General features: G+C 60.1%; 1 protein-coding gene and 1 long non-coding RNA gene across 6 annotated transcripts in view; one reads left to right on the forward strand and one right to left on the reverse strand.

Moving 5' to 3' along the window:
• Nucleotides 1–18665, forward strand: part of SEMA4D (semaphorin 4D) — a 92361-nt gene that overhangs the window by 47810 nt on the left and 25886 nt on the right. For 2 of the 5 annotated variants that reach the window (XM_025891372.2, XM_073878195.1), the window contains exons 2-4: nucleotides 7404–7470; nucleotides 16385–16733; nucleotides 17919–18064. In XM_025891372.2, coding sequence (XP_025747157.1) covers nucleotides 16628–16733; nucleotides 17919–18064 — 252 coding nt within the window. In that variant the 5' untranslated portion in view covers nucleotides 7404–7470; nucleotides 16385–16627. Of the gene's footprint in view, nucleotides 1–7403; nucleotides 7471–9764; nucleotides 9788–16384; nucleotides 16734–17918; nucleotides 18065–18665 lie in introns of those variants that run through there. The other 3 variants (XM_073878197.1, XM_025891373.2, XM_073878196.1) reach the window with 2 other exon arrangements.
• On the reverse strand, nucleotides 3544–7408 carry LOC112838601 (uncharacterized). Its single transcript, XR_003212005.2, has 2 exons — nucleotides 6945–7408; nucleotides 3544–6813 (listed from the first exon to the last, which is right to left on the reverse strand). It is a non-coding gene; the product is annotated as an uncharacterized lncRNA (long non-coding RNA).

Raw genomic sequence — 18665 nt, forward strand, 5'->3', positions numbered from 1 at the left:
CCCTGCCCCGTGCCTGGAGGTAGGGCTGGCACGCGTGCCGTCTGGGTCCCTGCACAGGTGGCGGCCCAGCGCAGGGACCGTGCTGTGCCAGTGGCGGGCTGGGCAGGGCGGGGGGCTGTCTGTGTCTCTGCTGCTCCCTGTCCGAAGTGAAGGGGCCAGCCTTGGGGTTCTCACAGGTGCCAGCTCACGTGTGTGCATTGTGGGGAGCCGGGCCCAGGACTGCCCCCCTCTCTGCTGCCCCATGGCCCCCTGGATGGCCCTGCCTGCATGTGGCCTTTGGTGGGCAGGTGCAGGCGGGGCCCAGGTCCCTCACTGTATCTGGCAGCAGTGCCTGAGTCAGGCTGGCTACACGTGCACTTTGCAGCGAGAGGGGGGCCGTTCCTGAATGGAAACCGGCCCCCCGGGCACTCCTGACTGCACCGGGATGCAGCCCACCCCAAGGGGCGCTGCCCGGCCAGCCTGGCCCCGCACGTCCCCGGAGTGAGGACCCGGGACTGGGCAGAGGCTCCCCAGCAGAGCTCAGCCTGGGGCGGTGCCCGTCGGGGACCTGCCGAGACCTGAAGGGCACTGCTCAGGGCCACCACGTGTCCCAGGGCAGGTGCCTTGCTCAGCCTGTTTCTGTGGCGGGACATACCCACCGCACTTGCACGGAGGCGGCCCAGGGCCCGGGAGTGGCTGGCACATGGGGTGGCCCTGAGCTCTGCCTGGCAGGCAGCACGGCCAACTGGCCAGGCTCTGGGACCAGTTCTGCAGGAAATGAGACCTTGGGTCCCGTCATCTCCAGTGGACAGGGCCACTGATACGTGCACACACCCTACTTCCCGAGTCCTTGGCAGGACACAGTCCCATTTCCTCGGCCCTCGACGGCAGGGAGGCAGGGAGGCAGGAGCCCTGTGCTCTGGTTGGTGATGCTCTGGACCCACGTTTGGAGTCCCCTCTGGCCTGTCCCCATGTGACCCTGTCACTGGATGAGGGGGCCCAGCTTGCGCGAGGGGGCCTGTAGGCGGCACCTGGAGGCATTTCTCTGGCAGGTTGCTTGCTTGGCACAACCGTGGCCCTGCTGTGGCCGCCACGAGCAGTGGCAAGGCCCTCGTGGGGTCAGAGTGGTAGCCTAGCTTATTCCAGTGTAGGAATGTTCTAGAGGCTCTCCTAGATTTTTCAGTTGACTTTGGTTCCTGTGAATTGTGAGGAGACCCCTCTGCCTCTGTGCTGCGTGTCTCCTAACGCGCTCCCCGGCACTGGTCCCCGGGAGGGAAGGCGCCTCCTCAGGCCCGTGCGGGCCGGCCAACCCCTCAGCCCGTGTCTTCCCACCGGGAAGATGACGTGGACGGTGACAGAGCCGCTGCCACGTTTCCATGTCTCGCCTTCTAAAGCACCGGGGAGGTGGCGCGGGGCTCAGGAGACGCCCTGCCTGGTGTGCGAGTCCACGCCGCGGGAAGGACAGATGCGCCAGGCTCCAGGGCAGGTGACAGGTTGGCAGGACCAGGGCCAGTGAGCCTGGCCTGCAGTAGGAGGGTAGACCCCTCTCCTGTGTGGAGGCTGCAGAGTGGACTCCTGGAATCTGGGGCCTGGGCTTCCCTTGACCTGGGGACCTTCAGCAGAGGTCACTCCCAGGCACCTTCTCACCGTCTGGAGGGTCGAAGGCATTTGGTGTTTCCAGGCCAGTTGTCTCAACTGCCGTGAGAGTGGGGTTTGCTGGAGGCCGACCCCACATCGTTGTATGTGGTCCTCGGCACTCACACGGCAGCTGGGCCTGGAAGCATCTGGAAGATGAGAACCACAAGGGAGGGTTGATTGGAGGGGTGAATCAGGTCCAGTATGGGGCCCCTCAAAGGTCACGCTGCGGCGGTGCCTCTGCGGGTAGTTTGGAAAGTAGAGATGACTGAGGTTCTGACCATGTGCCGGGGCTGGACAGTGGGCATCTTGGCAGCCGTGGAGACCTTGTTGCTCCCCAGGTTAGGGGGAGGCTGGCACCGTTCCAGGCCTCCTATGGCACCTGCGATATTTGCTTCCTTCTGCTCATGGCTGGGGGGGCGAGCGGCCGTCACTTTGTCGCCTTCCCAGTGCTCTTGCGAGGCCGTCTACCTGCCCATGGTTGATGGCGCATGGGATGGTGTGGTTTGAACACGGATCCGGGGGGGCAAGGTCTCAACGTGACGAGCTTTGCTGCCTGGCGCTCAGTAAGCTGCTTCCAGGGCCTAAGTGGGCGTTTCTGGGGTCCCCTTGAAGGGGTGCAGAAGCTGGTGAATCAGAGCAAACGCTTGTGTGCACCACATAGTGCACGGAGGTCAGCGTGGCGGCCCCCACTAGGCGTAGTGATGTTCCTTGTGTCCCGCCTGGGGCTCAGCCCCGGGGGCCCTCACGGTGCTTTCGCCAGCAGCATGCGCCTTCTCTAACGGGTTTTGCGGGCAGAGAGCGAAGGCCACGTCCCGGAGGGAGGCCAGGTGCAAGGAGAGGGCCTCGTCCTGGCTCAGCCTTTGCAGACTTGAGCTGGATGGCAGCCTGCGGTCGAGCTGGCTTGGCTCTGTAACCCTGCTATGTATTTTTAAGGAGACACTAAAGATGAAAACAAAGAGAGTGGCATTTTGTGGTTTTTTTAGACTTAAAAAAGAAATCTCCGCCTGGACCTGGGCTTGTCAGGGCTCCAAGGCCCGTCCCTCCTGCGGTGGCTAAGAGGAGAGACGTCCTGGTCGTTCTGCAGCTGGGCTAGGCCCGTGCAAGGGGCAGGAGTCAGGTCCCCTGGTGAAACTCCCGCTACAGAGACTTTTTGGGCAGGATGCCGCCCCAGGTGGCCCAGAGCACAGTCCTGAGCCAGCCCCGCATTTAGGCACCGTTCTGAACAATTCTGTGACACCTTCACACCCTGGCACATGGCAGAGAGAAGGAGCGCCCTGCTGTGGGGTTGGGGTGCTGCTTGTCTCTGCCCCGAGCTCTTGGAGGAGAAGCATCCATTCAGAGTGGAGCCAGACGCTTCCCCAGAGAGCAGTTTCCAGCCCTGCCCGCTGAGCTGTGACCTGCTCCAGCCCCAGGGCGATGGGCAGTTCCGGAGCTCCGGGACCTGCTGGCCGGGCCTATGGGGGATCGCGGGATGTAGGAGGGAGGGAGGGAGTCCCAGCTCTGCCGGAGGCTTGAGATTCGTAACTGCCTTTGTGGGTCTGACAGGGCTGCCTAAAACCTGTCTCATCAGGAACTGGGGGCAGTGGGGCCCCACGGCTGGTACCCCCCGTGGATGGTGCAGCAGGGCTCTGGCCTGTTATCAGCGCAAACCGAGGGTTCCTTCGGAGGTCCGGCGCTGTAGTCAGACGTGTGCGTACCCCAGGGAGTTGGACATGGGTAATGTGAGTGACCTCCTGTCTGGGGGCTAAGGGAGTGGCTGGGGGCTGGAGGGGCAGTGACCTGTTCCCGTCCCCACGGCTGGGAAGTGGCATCCGAGGGCCTGGAAGCCTTCACTGGAGCAGCACGCTCTACCATGCCCCCTGTTAGGGGAGAATAGTGACCGCCTGAATTAGGCGTCTCACTGGCTTGAAAGAAGTCCGAACAGTGTGGTGGACATCGACTGTGTTTTATTGCATAGAACGTGTGCCTGTGCACACAGAGCGCAGGTAACGGAAGACCTGAGCGGGGACTGGAGTGAAGTACGTCCTGGGGATTGTGTGCGACGGTCCCCGTAGAGAGAAGCAGGCCTGTGAGGGCGATGAGTGTGTGCTCTGAGTGTGTGTGCCCACCCCCATCCCCCCCGTATGAAGGGACAGAATCTTAGGACCGCTTCACCGTGACCCTGTGTGGCATCTGCACTTCTGCAGATAGGCTCTGGATAGAGGAGCTTTTGGGTTGAGTTTTGCTGGTGGTTAAAATCAGTCTTTAAAAATAAATTTTGAGGGGCGCCTGGCTCGCTCGGTCTGTAGAGCGTGTGACTCTTGATCTCAGGGTCGTGAGTTCAAGCCCTATGTTGAGTGTGGAGCCTACTTTAAAAAAATGAATTTTAAGTGGGAAATTAGCAAAGAGCTGAATGTCCAACGTTATCCTATTGGATTATGGAACATTGAACAGCCATCCAAGGATGCTTGGGGAGCGCTAGATGCCCACGGGGTGCCACCATACAGGAGACCCCAGGGAAGGAGGCACAGTTCACTAGGAGGTCCTGCCCTCCCCTCCGGCCAGCCCACAGGGGACACCCCCGCTTCTTCCTTGGACTTCCTGGTCTCTTGTGGGGCTGCAAGCCTGCTCCTCCCGCCCCGGGGCGCTGAGCTGGGCTTCACCTGCACTCACGGCCACTGGACCTCTTTGCTCTGTGTCAGAGTCCCTTAGAAGGAGGTCCCGCAAAATGTCCAGTCAGTCAGAAATCACCGAAAGTCTGTCTGCTGTTCTTGGAAACTTGTGTTTTGATGGATTCCCGTTAGTAAGCTTCAAGCAGGGAACCATAGGTGAATAGCGTACAATGTGGCGATTCGACGAGTCTGTATCAGTGTCCCCAGCTGTCACCATGCACCATGGTTACAGTTACTGATGATGTTCGCTGTGCCATACTTTCTATCCCTGAGACTAGCTTCTATTCTAACTGGGAGTTTGTACCTCTTAACCCCCTCCACCCACCTCACCCAGCCCCCCACCCCCGCCCCGTCATCCCAGTTTGTTCTCTGTATTTAAGAGTCTGGTTTTCTGTTTGTTCATTTGTTTTTTAGATACCAGTATAAGTGAAATACGGTGTTTACCTTTCTCTGACTTAGCATAATACTCTCTAGGTCCCTCCATGTTGTTGCAAATGGCAAGATGTCATTCTTTTTGATGGCTGAGTAATATTCCAGTGTGTGTGTGTGTGTGTGTGTGTGTGTGTGTGTGTGTGTGTGTGTGTGGACACCACACCTTCTTTATCCATTCATCCATGGAAGGACGCTTCCATATCTTTGCTGTTGTCAATAACGCTGCAGCGAGCATGCGCATGCATGTGTCTTTTCAAATTAGTGTTTTTGTTTTCAGTGGGTAGATACCCAGCAGTGGAATTACTGGATCGTAGGGTAGTTCTGTTCATTTTTTGAGGAAGCTGCATCCTGTTTTCCACGTGACCATACCCATTCACACTCCCACCAAGAGTGCACGAGGGAGCCCTTTGCCACGTTATTCTTTTTACCAGGTGCATAGTATTCCATCCCCCAGATGTGATGCAGTTTATGTACAGATCAGCTTATGCATGTACAGTGCACGTGTGTGTACTGTTTCCAGAGTTCTTCTACCGAATAGCCTCCTATGTGGGCACCTCACATATGTGGGGTGTCTCTGCCTGAATCCCCGGGGAGAACTGTTGGGTCAGGACTTCTGGGCCCGCGCTGCCCCGTGGCCCCCAGAGAGGTCGCCCAGTGCATGTGGACATGGCCCCTTGCCCCCTCCTCACTGCGCTTTATGGGCAGCTGGCCTCATGGCTGGCCTTCTCAGAGGTGGGGAGTAGCCTCTTGCTTTGGTGTGCAAACCCGTGGTGCGGGTCAGGGTCAGGGGCTTTTGGGAGGGGAAGTCACATTTGCAGAACATGGACGAGATGCCTGCAGGACCTGCCTCGCCTTCGCTCTGTGCTGTGGTCAGAGTGGTCGCTGGACAGCTACCGTCGGGCGCGGCGCACGCGCACCTGCACCTGGGAGTGGGGGCGGGGTGGACACGGCCACGTCTCTCGTGAGGGAAAGAGAAACACTTCTCTCTCTCCTGATTAATTTCTCTTTCATTTCGCAAAAGGAGTGTTGAATTCTTCTTATGCGTGTTCTGAGAAGTGACGCCCGGTGAGGGGAGACGCAGGGTTCAGGCAGTACGGTGAGTGGCTGTGTGGGGACTGTCTCCTGTACTCTTCGGCAAGGCGATACCTGATTACAGTGCGTGGGTTTTTCTGTCGAGAAATCAGAAAGAACTGGCATGGTAGAAGGGTGTAGACAGCTGGGGCCCGGGGCCTGGCCGTTGGCTGGGCCGGAAGTGCCTGGTTTTTACCCAGGAGCCGTGTGGCTAGGAGCTGTTTGGCAGAGGGCAGAGGTGAGGTGGCCTCGCCCAGGTGCGTGTGTGGGTGGGGGTTCACATGCCGACAGCCTGCCCTTGGTGCTCAGCGCCATGAAATTCGGGTGAACACGAGACGCACCTGCTTGTATTTATTGAAGTGACAAAGGCTTATTGAATTTCCAGAAGAGAGAAGTCTTTCAGTTTAAAGTTTCTTGGCATTCAGGTTGTTTATGTAAACCTCTTGCTTCTGCGTGAATTGCTTTCGTTTTCCCGCAAGTGTTTTGGGGGGCGTGCATGTGGCCACTGTGTGCTGCCTGCCTGTGCGAACAGGTGAAGCCCACGGGTGGTCACGTTTGCCTGTTGTCTATCAGCTGCGGCAGCACGTCCCCCCTCGTTCAAACAGCAGACGTGGGTTCTGGGTGCGGGGGGGCACAGCCTTGTCGGGGGATGCTTCCCTGCATGCTCATCCGTGAAGATATTTCTGCTTAGAACTTGGCCGTCAGCAGTAGCTGATCCAGAATCAGAAAGACCCAGAATCGGCCTTTGCAAGCCCGACACAGTGAGACGTAAGGAATCCTAACCACTTCCACCAATACCCGGGGGTCTCATTTGCTCGGGATTCACGGGACGTGTCTCGGGCCGCGAGGGGCCCCGGGTGACCCTGGGAGTCGTGCGTTGCAGGTGTGGGAGTGGGGTGCCAGCCTTGTCTGTGGTGTGGGCGTGATGACTGGCCCCACTCCAGGGGCGCCGTGTGGGAGAGACGGGGCGTCGGCCCTGCTTCCAGCGAGCACCTCCTACTTCTCAGCTGTCTTCCAGAGAATGGCAAGAACTGTACCAGCTCTTAAAGCAAAAGAAAACAAAAATATTCCAACCACCAAAAAATGCTAGCATTTGATTCTGAGGTTTAAAAACTGTGCTAGATCACTCGCAACCATGAAGGGTCCAGCACCGATGTCGACACGTTCACGTACCTTGCACAGGGCCCCCTGGGGCTGCCATTCCGATCCTGTCAGTTTGTCGTCCTCCTGGACTCGGGCGTCCCATTTTGAGGGCTCCCCCCGGACTGCTGGATTTCCGTGAGGATGAGTTCTCAAGGATACGGATCTGAAACTAATAGCCTGATTCTCTTTCGGCAAATGGCTAACCAGGACCGTGGGACGTACTTGGTTGGCTTACTTCGCAGGGAAGTGGCTGTGGTCGGTGTTTGGGGACTCGCCAGGTTACACTTCCCTTATGGGCGCGATTTGCACACTCACTCCTCCCTCCCGTTGGCACAAGGGCAGGAAAGCCACACCCATCCTGGGGTCTGGAGGTTTAAAAAAAAAAAAAATGCAAGAGTTTCTTTTCAGTGCCCCTCCAGGAGTGATGCTGAGGGTGCGTGGACGGAGGACTTAACGTGTTGAAATAGTCTCCTTTCCTGTTATTTTCAGAGCCAAGATTTCTGAAGACTCCGTCCTAGAAACGACTGAGGGGAGGTTCTGGAGGCGCAAGATACAGGTAAAGACGCGTGGTTTCTGCACCTGTGTCCCAGCTTCGCGAAGCCGACTCTCGTAGAAGCCTCAGTGGGGTCCCGCAGACGGCTGGTCCCAGCTCCCTGTGTGCTCCGGGGGCCAAAGGTCGGGTCCGGCTGTTGCTGTGTGGGGCGTCTGTCCGTGCCGGGCGCCAGGAGCCCCGCGCACAGCCTGCCTCTCCTCACCCCACCCCTGCCCTGCCTGCCCTTTGTTTCTCTTTCAGTTCTCTCTGGGGCGCTGGCCCCTGGAGGCCCTGCAAAGTTCCAGTTTCTCCTCTGGGGGTGCGGGGGGGTTGTCAGTGGGGCCCGACGTGCAGGGAGGGGTCTCCATGTCACCCAGGCCCCGGTTTGGGGCCATTTTGTGATGAATCTTCATTTCGACCATGTATCTCCAGTTTAAAAGGAAAGAGAAATGCCAGTTTAATGTAAAAGCAGAAGGAAAGCCGCACCCCGCTTCTTCCTCATAGTTACTCCCGTCCCATGGCCGGCCTCCAGCAGCCCCACCACCCCGTGTCCGCCGTGCGGCGCCATCACTGCCTGGCCTGCTTGCTGGGGCGGCTTTAGTGAGCACAGCTCCCCCTCTAGGGTCCTTAGCACTGTCCGTGTTTACGCGTGGGCACCCACGTGTGTGCTTTCGATTACGTGCCCCATTGGGCCGGGGTGCTGCCCAGTGAGGATGCTGCACGCAGCAGGAGTTCCAAGCCCTGGCACTTAGGTTACGAGCATTTTTCCCCCAGGCCATTTACCTTTGATTTTGTTTGTTGATCTCCTTATGTTAAAAAATCGTTGGGGATCTTGGGGAATTGGGAGGGAGGACCGGGCCCGTGCGGTGGCCCGAGGTCTCGGAGGTGACGTCCCCAGGGACGGGCCCTCCTCCTACCTGGCTCGTGCTAACGGGCACGCAGCCTAGTTCTAGTTAAAGCAGACGAAGCCTTCTTTATGTACATGCAGACGGGACAAAGACGTGTCACGGACGCCCAGTGACCCCAGGAGAGGGGCCGGCACACGACCGCTTCGGGATGCACTGCTCCGCGCCGGGCGTGCACATGGCCTGGTTCAGGGCGGGGAGGGTGTAACTTTTGCACAGAGAGGGATAAACGTCTGACTCACTGTGTACAAAACAAACATCAGCAGTGAGTTCCTTGGCTCTTCTCCTCCTCCCTAGAGGTAGCCACTGTTAACAATTGGATGAGTGTCCGTGTGTCCGTGGGCCTGTATCCCTGTGTGTCCGTGCATGTGTGTCCGTATGTGTTTACATGCGTGTCCGTGGTGGGGGGGAACCTCCTCCCTGGACACCGTGTGGGCCATCCCACCTGCTGCCGTGCATCTGCCTTCAGTGCATGGTCGGGGTGCACTGTGCTCACGGACCGATCTCGTGGGGCTGCCCGGTCTCCTGCGTGTCCGTGACCCAGCTCCTGACAGAGGCACGTCCCCCTGGTTGCACCTGTGTCCTCGCTGGACCACAGGGCCACCCGAGTCCCTGGGAGGTAGGAGTGTGCTCCGCGGTAAACTGAGGCTCGCCCTCAGGAACCCCCTGCCCGCCCGCCCCTGCCCTGCACCGGCTGGCAGCCCTCGAATTTCTCTCTGCCTCATGGCAGGTAAACGGCTGCAGTATTTTAGCTCACATTTCTCTGTGAGCAGACGTTAGCGCCCTGGGAGCTAGTTTTGAAGGTGGGACAGTTTTATAAGGTATGGGAAGTTAAGAATGCGGGTAAGTTCTAGTTGAAGTAGAGCTGTGCCTCTGTCTTCCACCTGAGTGTGGGTCTCACGCCTCTAACTGGGGACTGAGCACCCGTGTCCGTGGCGTTTCAAATGACCCCCAGGTGTCAGTGGAGTCCTCTGGCTCTGGAAGCCTCCTGGCTGACCTCTGGTGCTGAGCTCCCCGTGGCACCCACAGCCCAGCCGACACAGGGCAGGCCAGCCACGTCCCAGGACAGCCCCACTGTCCCCCAGGGGCCAGCGTCCAGCTGGACAGTCCGATGGCCGCCCTGGAGGGAGCCAAGAGGAGAAGCCAGGGCGGCACTAAGCGGGGGCCAGGGACACGGGCAGGTGCACACGCCCCCCAGAAGGGGACAGTGTTGTTTATGGCCACAGGCAAAGGGTCTAGTGATGTCACACAGGCGGTGTGACTCCTCCCTCCACAGGCCTCTCCGCTGGGGCAGCCACGGCCGGCCCCTCCCCACTGCCCCCTGCAGGAGCCCCCTGCCCGTTCCTGCCCCCGCTGGTCATCTGACTGACCGGCATCACCCCACCGCTGGACGCCTGCCTCCCGGCTCCCATCAGCACACACGGGCCCAGGTTCAGGTGAGGGAATGAGGCTGAGGCGTGTCGGGACGCCCCCCCCCCGCCATGGCTTGGTTGTCCTGTGAGGTGGTGGAGGGTGAGCAGGCACCCTGGCCACTGTCCCGCGCTCCCGCCGTCCCACCTCCAGGGTTGCGCACGCGCATGCGGTGGAGCTGGGCATCGCTCCAGGGGATTGTTCTGCGTCCTGGGGAAACTGAAGTGCAAACAGTAAACTGTTTGTTGTGCACGTGACGCGTGACACAGAACTCCTGAAACCTGTCCTGAGGGGACGGGGCTGTTTTTGCACGGTGGTAACATCAGTCCACAGCCAGCGGTGGGGGAAGGGAGCCCAAGGGCGGAAGCTAGCCTGGGGACAAGCGAGGGGGGCTGTGGGGTGGGAGGTCAGTCCGTGGCAAGGGCAGGCAAGGGGTTGTGGGCCCGCCTGGGGACAGGGATGAGCGTGGGGGGCGGTCAGCCTGGAGGCACGCGAGGGGGCGGAGATAGGCTGGGGTCAGCCTGGGGGCAGGTGCACGCCCCCTGCTGTGTGGACTGCAGGCTCTGAGGGGGCGTGGGGCTTCACCCACCCTGTGTGGCAGACCACACTCCCCAGGCAGCATCCGCAGCTGTCAGGACGCCCTTTGGCAGATTCCCGGCGTGCCGGCAAGCACACTCGGAACGTTGGTTTCGAGTCCTGCCGCTCAGGGTCGCCCTCAGGCCTTCGGTGTGGTGTGAACAGTGTCCCCTCTGTGACCCACCCCTGTGGCCGTGGACAGTTGGTCCCAGGAGGGGAAGCCAATCCCAGACGGCCCGACCGGTCCACGGAATCTGGCTGACAGGTCACCACTGGCAGTCCCTGATCACACGTCAGAACAGAACACCAGATCAGGCTTGTCAGGGTGCAGCAGAGTGCACACACACAACACACAGGTGTGCACAGGCGTGGGTATGGGCATCCGTGAATGCACACGCATGTGTATACATACATGGATGCACACAGGTATACATGTAAATACAGATGTGCACGAATGCATGTGGAAGTGTGTGCATACGGGTGTGCAGTTCACACGCACACAGATCCACGCGTATACACACATGTCCACACTGCACATGGGTGCACTCACGCAGACACGTGGGCCGTTTTGCGAACTGGCCCTTACCCTTGCTGGTTGCTGGGTACATGGTTTTCGGACGTGGTTCAGGACCACTCAGATGGAAAGCTGGAGGGTTGACAGGCCCTGCCAGCCTGAGTGAGGGGCTTGGGGCCCCCGCTCACTTCCATTCTGCTGACATTTAGAGTGGGGCCGTGCACTCCTCGTGAACTCACACGAGGACTCCTAGGTACTGGGGGTGACACTGTGGAACCCTGTCTCCCTCTTGGGCTCCTGGTTCCTTGTGACACTTTCCCACTGGGGACGCAACGCACACCCCCATCACCCAGCTCCCAGCAAGATGCCTCTGCTTCTCCGAAACGCCTGGGAAAGCCAATACAACGGGCATTTTATCCACATTTCCATTTTAGTATTCCCACCATGGTCCTTAATGCCGCATGCCCCCTGTAATCCGGGAGCCAGGATTCCTGCAGGAGCACGTGGGGGCTGCGGGTCCGAGTGCGTGGGGTGCATGCGCTGCTTCCAGTGCTTGAACTCCACGCGACAGCCCGTGCTCGTTGAAAAAGAAAAGCACACCCAGCCCTTCCCATATCCTGAAGCAGAACGTGCAGCCGCACCGCCCCTCCCAGGAAGGACATCTGCGGAGCGTGGGCCCGTTCCCCTTCGGACGTTTGTGCGGATTTTTAGAGACCATTCAGGAGGGAGAGGCAGGGTCCGGCAGAGGCTGTCGGGAAGCCCGTGTGTGCTGCAGCACAAGGAGCTCACTCGCCCTCCGGCGCGTCGGGGGGGTGGCCTGGGGTGGCCCGGAGCAAGTGGCCACGCGGCTCCTGAGTGGCGGTGTCTGGGTGGGTGCGAGGGAAAGGGCCGTTGAGAACGTTCCCTCTTCTCACGCGGACCAGTTCGAGCAGCGCGTGGGCACCAGCCTGCGTGGGGAGCTCTCTGGAAGGTGTGCACGCTGCCACCTAGCGTTGGCGCAAACTCACTTGGTGCATTTGTCAGGGGGCAGGGCAGCCTCTGCTGGAGCTCTGACCCGATCCAATCTGTCCATTCTAAGGTTCACGCTGGGTATTTTGTTCGTGGAACTTCCTGCCCGTCAGGCCTCCCCTTGGCTCTCCCCAGCTCCGGCCTTGGTCTCCTAACTGGGCCGTTTGCCTTTCCCCGGTCCTGCCCACTGCAGACGGGGTCAGGGCCACAGGCAAGTCCAAGGCCGGCCACTCAGCGAAAAGGATGAGGCAGGAAGGGATGGAAGGGAGTGGCCCTGAGGCCACTGTCACTGTGGGGAGGGCCCAGCCACCAGGGCCAACCGAGAATGTTCTGGAGGAGGGGCAGCTTGTGCCCGGGCTGGGGGTGGGACATGGTATTGCTGTGGAAGACGAGGGTGGGTTCTCTGCCTCTCCTCCCCATCCCCACGAGGGCAGAGTCCCTGCACCCTCTGGGCCTCTGTCCCCACGTCACACAGGGCCTCCTGCTCCCGGCTCTTCTTCCTTCTTGGGAAGACACGTGCAGAGTAGCTCCTTTGTTTTGCTGGAGCAGACCCTTCAGTAGCTTTCTGAGAAAGGATGTCAGGGAGGTAAGAGGAGCCCTCGTGTTTGAACCCTCCCATGTTGATACTTGGGCTCGGCTCAGGATTCTGGGTGAGACGCCGTCCTCCTCCGGGAGGTTCACAGCACTCTGCTCTCTCCCAGCTGTCAGGGTGGCTCTGGAGAGGTCACTGTATGGCCTGTTTTCTCTCGGGGAGCTCCAGGTGTGGTCTTCATTCATTGCGCTGCGGGGGGCGTTCATGCTGTAAACGCACGTCCTCCTGTTCTAGACGTTTCTCATTTCTCTGTTCCTTCTCTGCATGTCCTCCGCCCTCCTCTGGAGCTGGACGTGGGCCTCCAGGCTCCAGGTTCCAGGCTCCAGCTCCCTCGTCTCCTTTCCCGGTTTTTATCTGAGCTCCTTTGTGCACCTTGGATGAAACCGCCTCAATTTTACCTTCCCATCCTTCAACTGGACATTCTGCGCAGCGTCTGGAGCCCATGTGGGTGGGTCCTCGCCTGGCTGCCCAGAAAAGTGACTTCTGCTGGGGACCCGAGCAGGCATTCGGTGTTGCCATTGGGTCCTTGAAAACCAAACTCGGCTCCACGGTGATATTTGGCAGGGGGGTACGGGGGTGATGAAACGGGCCAGCGGGGCTCGAATCTGCAGCCAGCAGGTGCCCTGGGCTGTGGACTCGCTTACGCATTCCAGAAACCCACAACTGAGTGGGAGCCCAGAGCGGAGAGCCCTACAGATCAGTCACAGGGAGGGAACGTCTTGGGTAAACTGGCGAGACTGTGCCGTGGGGTTTACACACCTCATCTCCAGAACAGACATATGTGGACGTGTTCCGAATGGCATTGACAGGCAGCCTTCTAGACAGGCCACGCTGTGTGCATCCAGACGTGGCCTGGACAGAAAGGTGGAGGGGGCGTGAGACGGGAGAGGCTGCATGGGAGGTGAACCGCAGCCGTGCACGCTGGTTTAACCCGAGAGAGAGAGAGAGACGTTTTCGTGTGGGCAAATGATGTGCTCTGATTTACATCGAAAACCTTACTCTGGCCACTGCCTCTGTTTAGTAAATGTACTTACTATAGGGAGGTATCTGTTTGGAATTATATCTGACTGCTGGTAATAAAAATCTGGAAAACAGTTTAAAGAGATTACTGGCTTATTCAGCAGGTCGAGGGGCAAGCAGAAGAAAGCAGGTGTGAGGTCTCCAGTATGTTGGGAGGGCCCCCAGTGGATTTCTGCTTGGCTGTTTGTAGAATGAGACCCTTGTTTTCATGTTCACAAGGTGGCGCCCAGATCTCCAGCCATCAAATACGAGTTCCAGGCACCAGAGGAAAGACTGAAGGCAAAGATGCAAACACTAGCTGAGTCCGCCTTCTTTAAGAGCCTTCCTGGAACTCCTACCTCATAACTTCTGGTTGCAGTTCTCTGGCTGGAGCCGCCACCAGGGGGCTGGGGGCCATAGTTAGCTGGCTGCACTGCTATCCTGGGTAAAACCGAGATTCTGTTAATAGGAATGGAGGGCCATGGATGCAGGGACAGGAAGTGGGTAATCTCTGCCACAGGCGGCAAGAACGGAAGCAGGGCGAAGGGTAGGCAGCTGTGGAGGGGTCAGGATGGGGGTGGGCATTGTGCAGCCTGTGGAGTGGTGGAGATGGCCCCCGGGGGGACGGGGGGGGAGCCCAGCACTCCTGAGCTGTCAGCAGCACCCGCGCACACAGCCCGTCCCCAGGGCCTCGGTGTCCTGCAGCTGCAGAGGATTTCTGCAGGAGTGTTTAGTGCTTGCTGGACGCCGTGGGGCTGCTTCACCGGGGGGGGGGTCACATCAGGGACCCGGCGCAGTTAGAGCCCTCCCCTGGCTGGGCTTCCGGAGCCACCTCGTACCCCATTCCCGTGCTGTGGGCGGGAGAGCAGGGTCTCCTGCGCGGCCTCACGCGGTGAGCCCTCCTGAGAGCCGGCTGCCTGGAGAGTGAGCACCCCGTGAGCTCGCTCCGTGGCGCAGCCCTCCCTCCGTCCCCCTGGTCTCGCTTCCCGGTGCATCTGCTTCTGCATTTAGCGTCCGGTCCCGCCCTCGCTCGCCGCCGAGTGTCTGGGCTGGCCGTCCCCGTGGGTCCCCAGCACAGGACTCGGCTTGCAGACCGGCGCCCAGTTCTGTGAAGAGTTGTGCTGGTGCCCGGCCGCGCTCGTCCCTTCCTGCATCTCTGGGGCTGTTTTTGCGCTCCCTGGTGGACTTGAGTACCTGGGACAGAGACGGCACAACTCAAACCTGAGAAGAATGCCTGTCTGATGGCCGTTCATGGAGCAAGGTGCTGGCCCCCGTGCAGGGTGAGCCAGTCCCCAGGAAGAGCGACTCCCTGGCTTCACGGCCACACAGTGGCATTGGGGTGAGGACAGACACCGGGTGAGCAGACCTGGCCGGCACACCTTCGGCAGGAAGGGGAAGGGCAGAGCGGTGCCCCAACAAGAAAGGGGGGCGAGCAGCCGAGGCCTGGCCGTGCCCACATCTCAGCCGTCCCCCAGGGCCCCCCACGAGTCCTTTCTTGACCAAGTGGAGTGGGGCAGGTGTGGTGCCCTGGGCACTGGCATAATAGACAAAGATACAATGAAGAAGACCCCGTTAAGTCCACAGTGATGCCGAGGGCAAGCCATGCTACGTGCTGGATTTTAGGGCCAGACAAGGATTCCAGGGGCATGAGAGGTGACCTCCTGGGCAGGATGAGGAGGCAGCCCAGGAGGGCTTCCTGGAGGTAGTGGCTTGGCTAGGTGAACAGAAAGTCAAAACTTCCTCTCAAACCCTCTTGGGAGGTTTGGTTTGGGCTGAGGTGCCAGGAAGCAGCAGGGGCTGGTATATGGTCGGTTGTGGGGGCCCTGGGGAGGCTGAGCAGGAGGGAACTCTTGCGGGGGGTATGGAGCTGGCTGCCCCTTGGATGTCCCTGAGGGGTGGTGATGGTGGGGGGGGGGGGAAGGCTCCAGAGAGGGGCCCAGGGGCCTGTTGGCCTGAGGGACCTGCAGGTGGGTTGACTTGATGGGATGGAAGGAAGAGAAGGGGGTGAGCAGGGCCCGCTCTGGGGGGCGGGAGGCAGGCTGCTCCACCATTTCGCAGAAGAGGAAACCTGGTGGGGGGGGCAGCGGATCGCATGTGGGGCCTCCCTGGGGGCAGCATGTCTGGGAAGGATGTGGGTCCTACCCTTCCTCCCACAGCTGTTTGGTTACAGCCCCATCCTGAGAAGCCAGAAGAAATTCATGTCACAGTCCCACCGGGGTCCTGGCGGGGCCCTGCCTCAGTGGTCTGCAGCGAGGCTCTCCTGCCCCCCACTGCAGGGCACCTTGCGGATGGCGTGTGGGGTAGAGCGTGGGGGCTGGGAGACCTGCAGACCCCCCGCCCACACCCTCTGTCCTTCCAACGAGCTGCTCCCCAGGGACCCCAAGAGCCCCTGACGGCGCTTTCTGTGGCACAGCGACTTCTTGGGTGCAGCTGGGGGAGCAGGGCGTTGGGGGTGGCCCCGTCTGCGGCAGGAGGTCAGCTGTCCTGCACGGCAACGTCGCATGTGCGTCTGCGCGTGTGTACGTGCTCCCACACGTGCCGTGTGAGCGTGCATACATGCACACAGCTCAGCCTCCACGTGGTGCTCTTGGTCTTTCGCCCTGGCTCACCTCCCTGACAAGCGTTACAGGAGCTGGGAAGCCAGGGTCTGCGGGGGATCTGGTTCCCTGGTTTACACCTTTGCAGAGGTCACTAGCGGGCCACAAGTGTCTGGCAAGGGGGGGAAGCCGGGCAGCCAGGTGGGCGGTCGTCCCAGTCTGGGTTCCCATGTCTGCCCTGGAACTCTGCTTTTGGTGACTGGGTCTCGGTGTCAGCGTGGGGCTGTGCCCGCACCACCCCGCGCCCCTGCGCAGACAGAGCTCGGGGCACAGCGGGGAATAGAAAGCGGGTGTTACTACACGCATCCTGACCTGTAACCTTTGTCCTCACTTCCAGAATTTCTTTGTGAAGCCAAAAAGAAGCACACAGTTTAAGAACCCGGTGGCCTTCCACGTTGGCGGTGGTGACCTCGCCCGGCGCCTGGGAAATGCGGGTCCGAAGGGTTTGCACCGCCCACCAGCTACGGGCTGTGCCGCTGGTCACAGCCCCCAGGCTCTGAGCAGCGTCCGCCGGGACACCCACCGCGGCCCCCAGGCCCACAAGCGTTTGCTGCCTGAGCCCCCTCTGCGGCGCCCACGCATGAGGATGTGCGCCCCTGTCGGGGGGCTGCTTGCTGCCCTCGCCATGCTGTTTGGGATGGCGATGGCGTTTGCACCCAAACCCAGGATCACCTGGGAGCGCAGAGGTACGGGCCAGCCCTGCTCTCCCGGTCGACGCATGGGCTCCGCTGTGTGTGCTGGGTCTGCTCTCCGGGCCCCTGCGGGCGGGCAGGTGCCTGGGTCCCACGGAACACTTGCCCGCTGTGTTCAGGGGCTGCCAGTTAGGTTTCTAAAGCCGGGACCCCTGGAGAGCCTGAGGATGTGGTGCGCTCCCCGGGCACGAACCTCTCTAAATACCCCGTTTGAGGACATCTAATGACAGGCGGCCAGGCTTCCCGCCAAGTGCTCTCATTTGCCGTCCGTAGTTTCTGTCCATTTCCCCTGCTGGGAGCTGCGTCCTGAGACCCCTGGGCTCCCCCGGGAGTGGAGTGAGGGCTGCTTGCAGGGCTGAGCCGTCTTGTGCGGTGTCCCCGGCCGCATGCGCACCGGGCACAGCCTTCCTCCGCGCGTCTGTCTCCAGTCTGGGAAAATCCAGACAGCAGAGTGAGTGGATACCTGGTCCTTACATGAAACCAGCGGTCCACGAAACCCACGTTCAGACCGCTCTTGCTGATGCCGGGACTGGGTCAGGCCTTGAGAAACTGTGCCAGCCCGTTCATGTCGCTGCCAGTTGTCCCGATTCAGACATAGTCCTACTTGTCCGGGCGATGTCCTCGTAAGAGAGGAGACATCACTGTTTCTCGGGTTTATAAGCTCGTGGTGCTTATCCCTAAAAAATCCTTCAGTTAAGGGATATATTTACTGAACTAGGTTTTTTTAAAGCTTTTGAGCTACGTCGTGTTTTTTTCCTGAATAAGAAAAGCTTAGTTATATCCTTTATGTACTTCATCTGTGTTAAGATTAAACACACGGACATGAGAGCGTGGGAAGCAGAGTGCTCAGCAGCCTGGGGTTGCCTGGGAGGTCACATGCTTGGAGGTCACGCTCGCTCCTGGGAGGGCACGCTCCTTGGAGGCCACGTCGAGTGCAGGGTTTGGAACTGCACTGGAGGAGCAAGAAAGGACCCCGGGCCCCAGCACTGGCCGAGCACAGTGGCTCGGGGGCCTTGCAGGGTCGCATGCTCGTAGTGACTGTCTGAGTGGGTCTGCGTGCTGACCTCGGGCAGGGGATCCACGCACGGGCCCTGGCGACATGACCGTGTGTTACAGCAAGACGGGGTGCTCGGTGTGTCCAGGCTGGGAAATGTCTGATGTTCTCTCTTCCCTCCACAGAGGTGCACCTGGAGAAGTTTCACGAGCCAGGCATCTTCAACTACTCGGTGTTGCTGCTCAGCGAGGACAAGACCACCCTGTACGTGGGTGCCCGGGAAGCCGTGTTTGCCCTGAGTGCTCACAACATCTCCGTGAAGCAGCATGAGGTAAGGCGTGGCCTCCCGCTCGACTGCCGTGTGGGCCGCAGACCTTCCTGGCGCTGTCTCCTCCAATCTGCACTGCGCCGTCGGGCACTTTCCTGGCCACGCAGCCTGCTGACGCCATGGCCGGCCCCACCGCCGTCCTGCACGCTGGCCGCTCACCCGGGGGCCTCTGTCCTCTCCTCTTGAACTTTTTATCTTTTCATTATGGAACATCTTGAGCACACACAGAAGTCGAGGGAGTGGTGTCGAGGAGGCCTGTTCCCCACTCGGCTCCTGCAGCCCGGGGTCACCCTCCTGCACCCATGTCCTGGGGCTCCGTTGCCTCTGGAGGCTTCGAAGCAAGTCCCAAACATGCTCTTCGTCCGTGAGGGGTTCCCTGGGTGTCCCCTTCCTCAAGGAGAGGACTCCTTTGTGTCAGAATAACCAAAATACCACAATCACATCCAAAAAAAACGTCATCAGATGGTTGGTGTTCTGACTCCACGGACTGTCATAAATGACGTTTGAATCCGGCTGAAATCAGGCCGTCCATGGGGCCGGCCACTCTGCCCGGCAGGTGTCCGTGTGCCGCCGCCTTGGCCCCTGGCTGGGAACACTGCCGCTC

Source organism: Callorhinus ursinus, unplaced genomic scaffold (assembly GCF_003265705.2).
Source record: "Callorhinus ursinus isolate GAN/ISIS: 27379988/994484 unplaced genomic scaffold, GSC_fseal_2.0 scaffold28, whole genome shotgun sequence".
Lineage (NCBI taxonomy): Eukaryota > Metazoa > Chordata > Mammalia > Carnivora > Otariidae > Callorhinus > Callorhinus ursinus.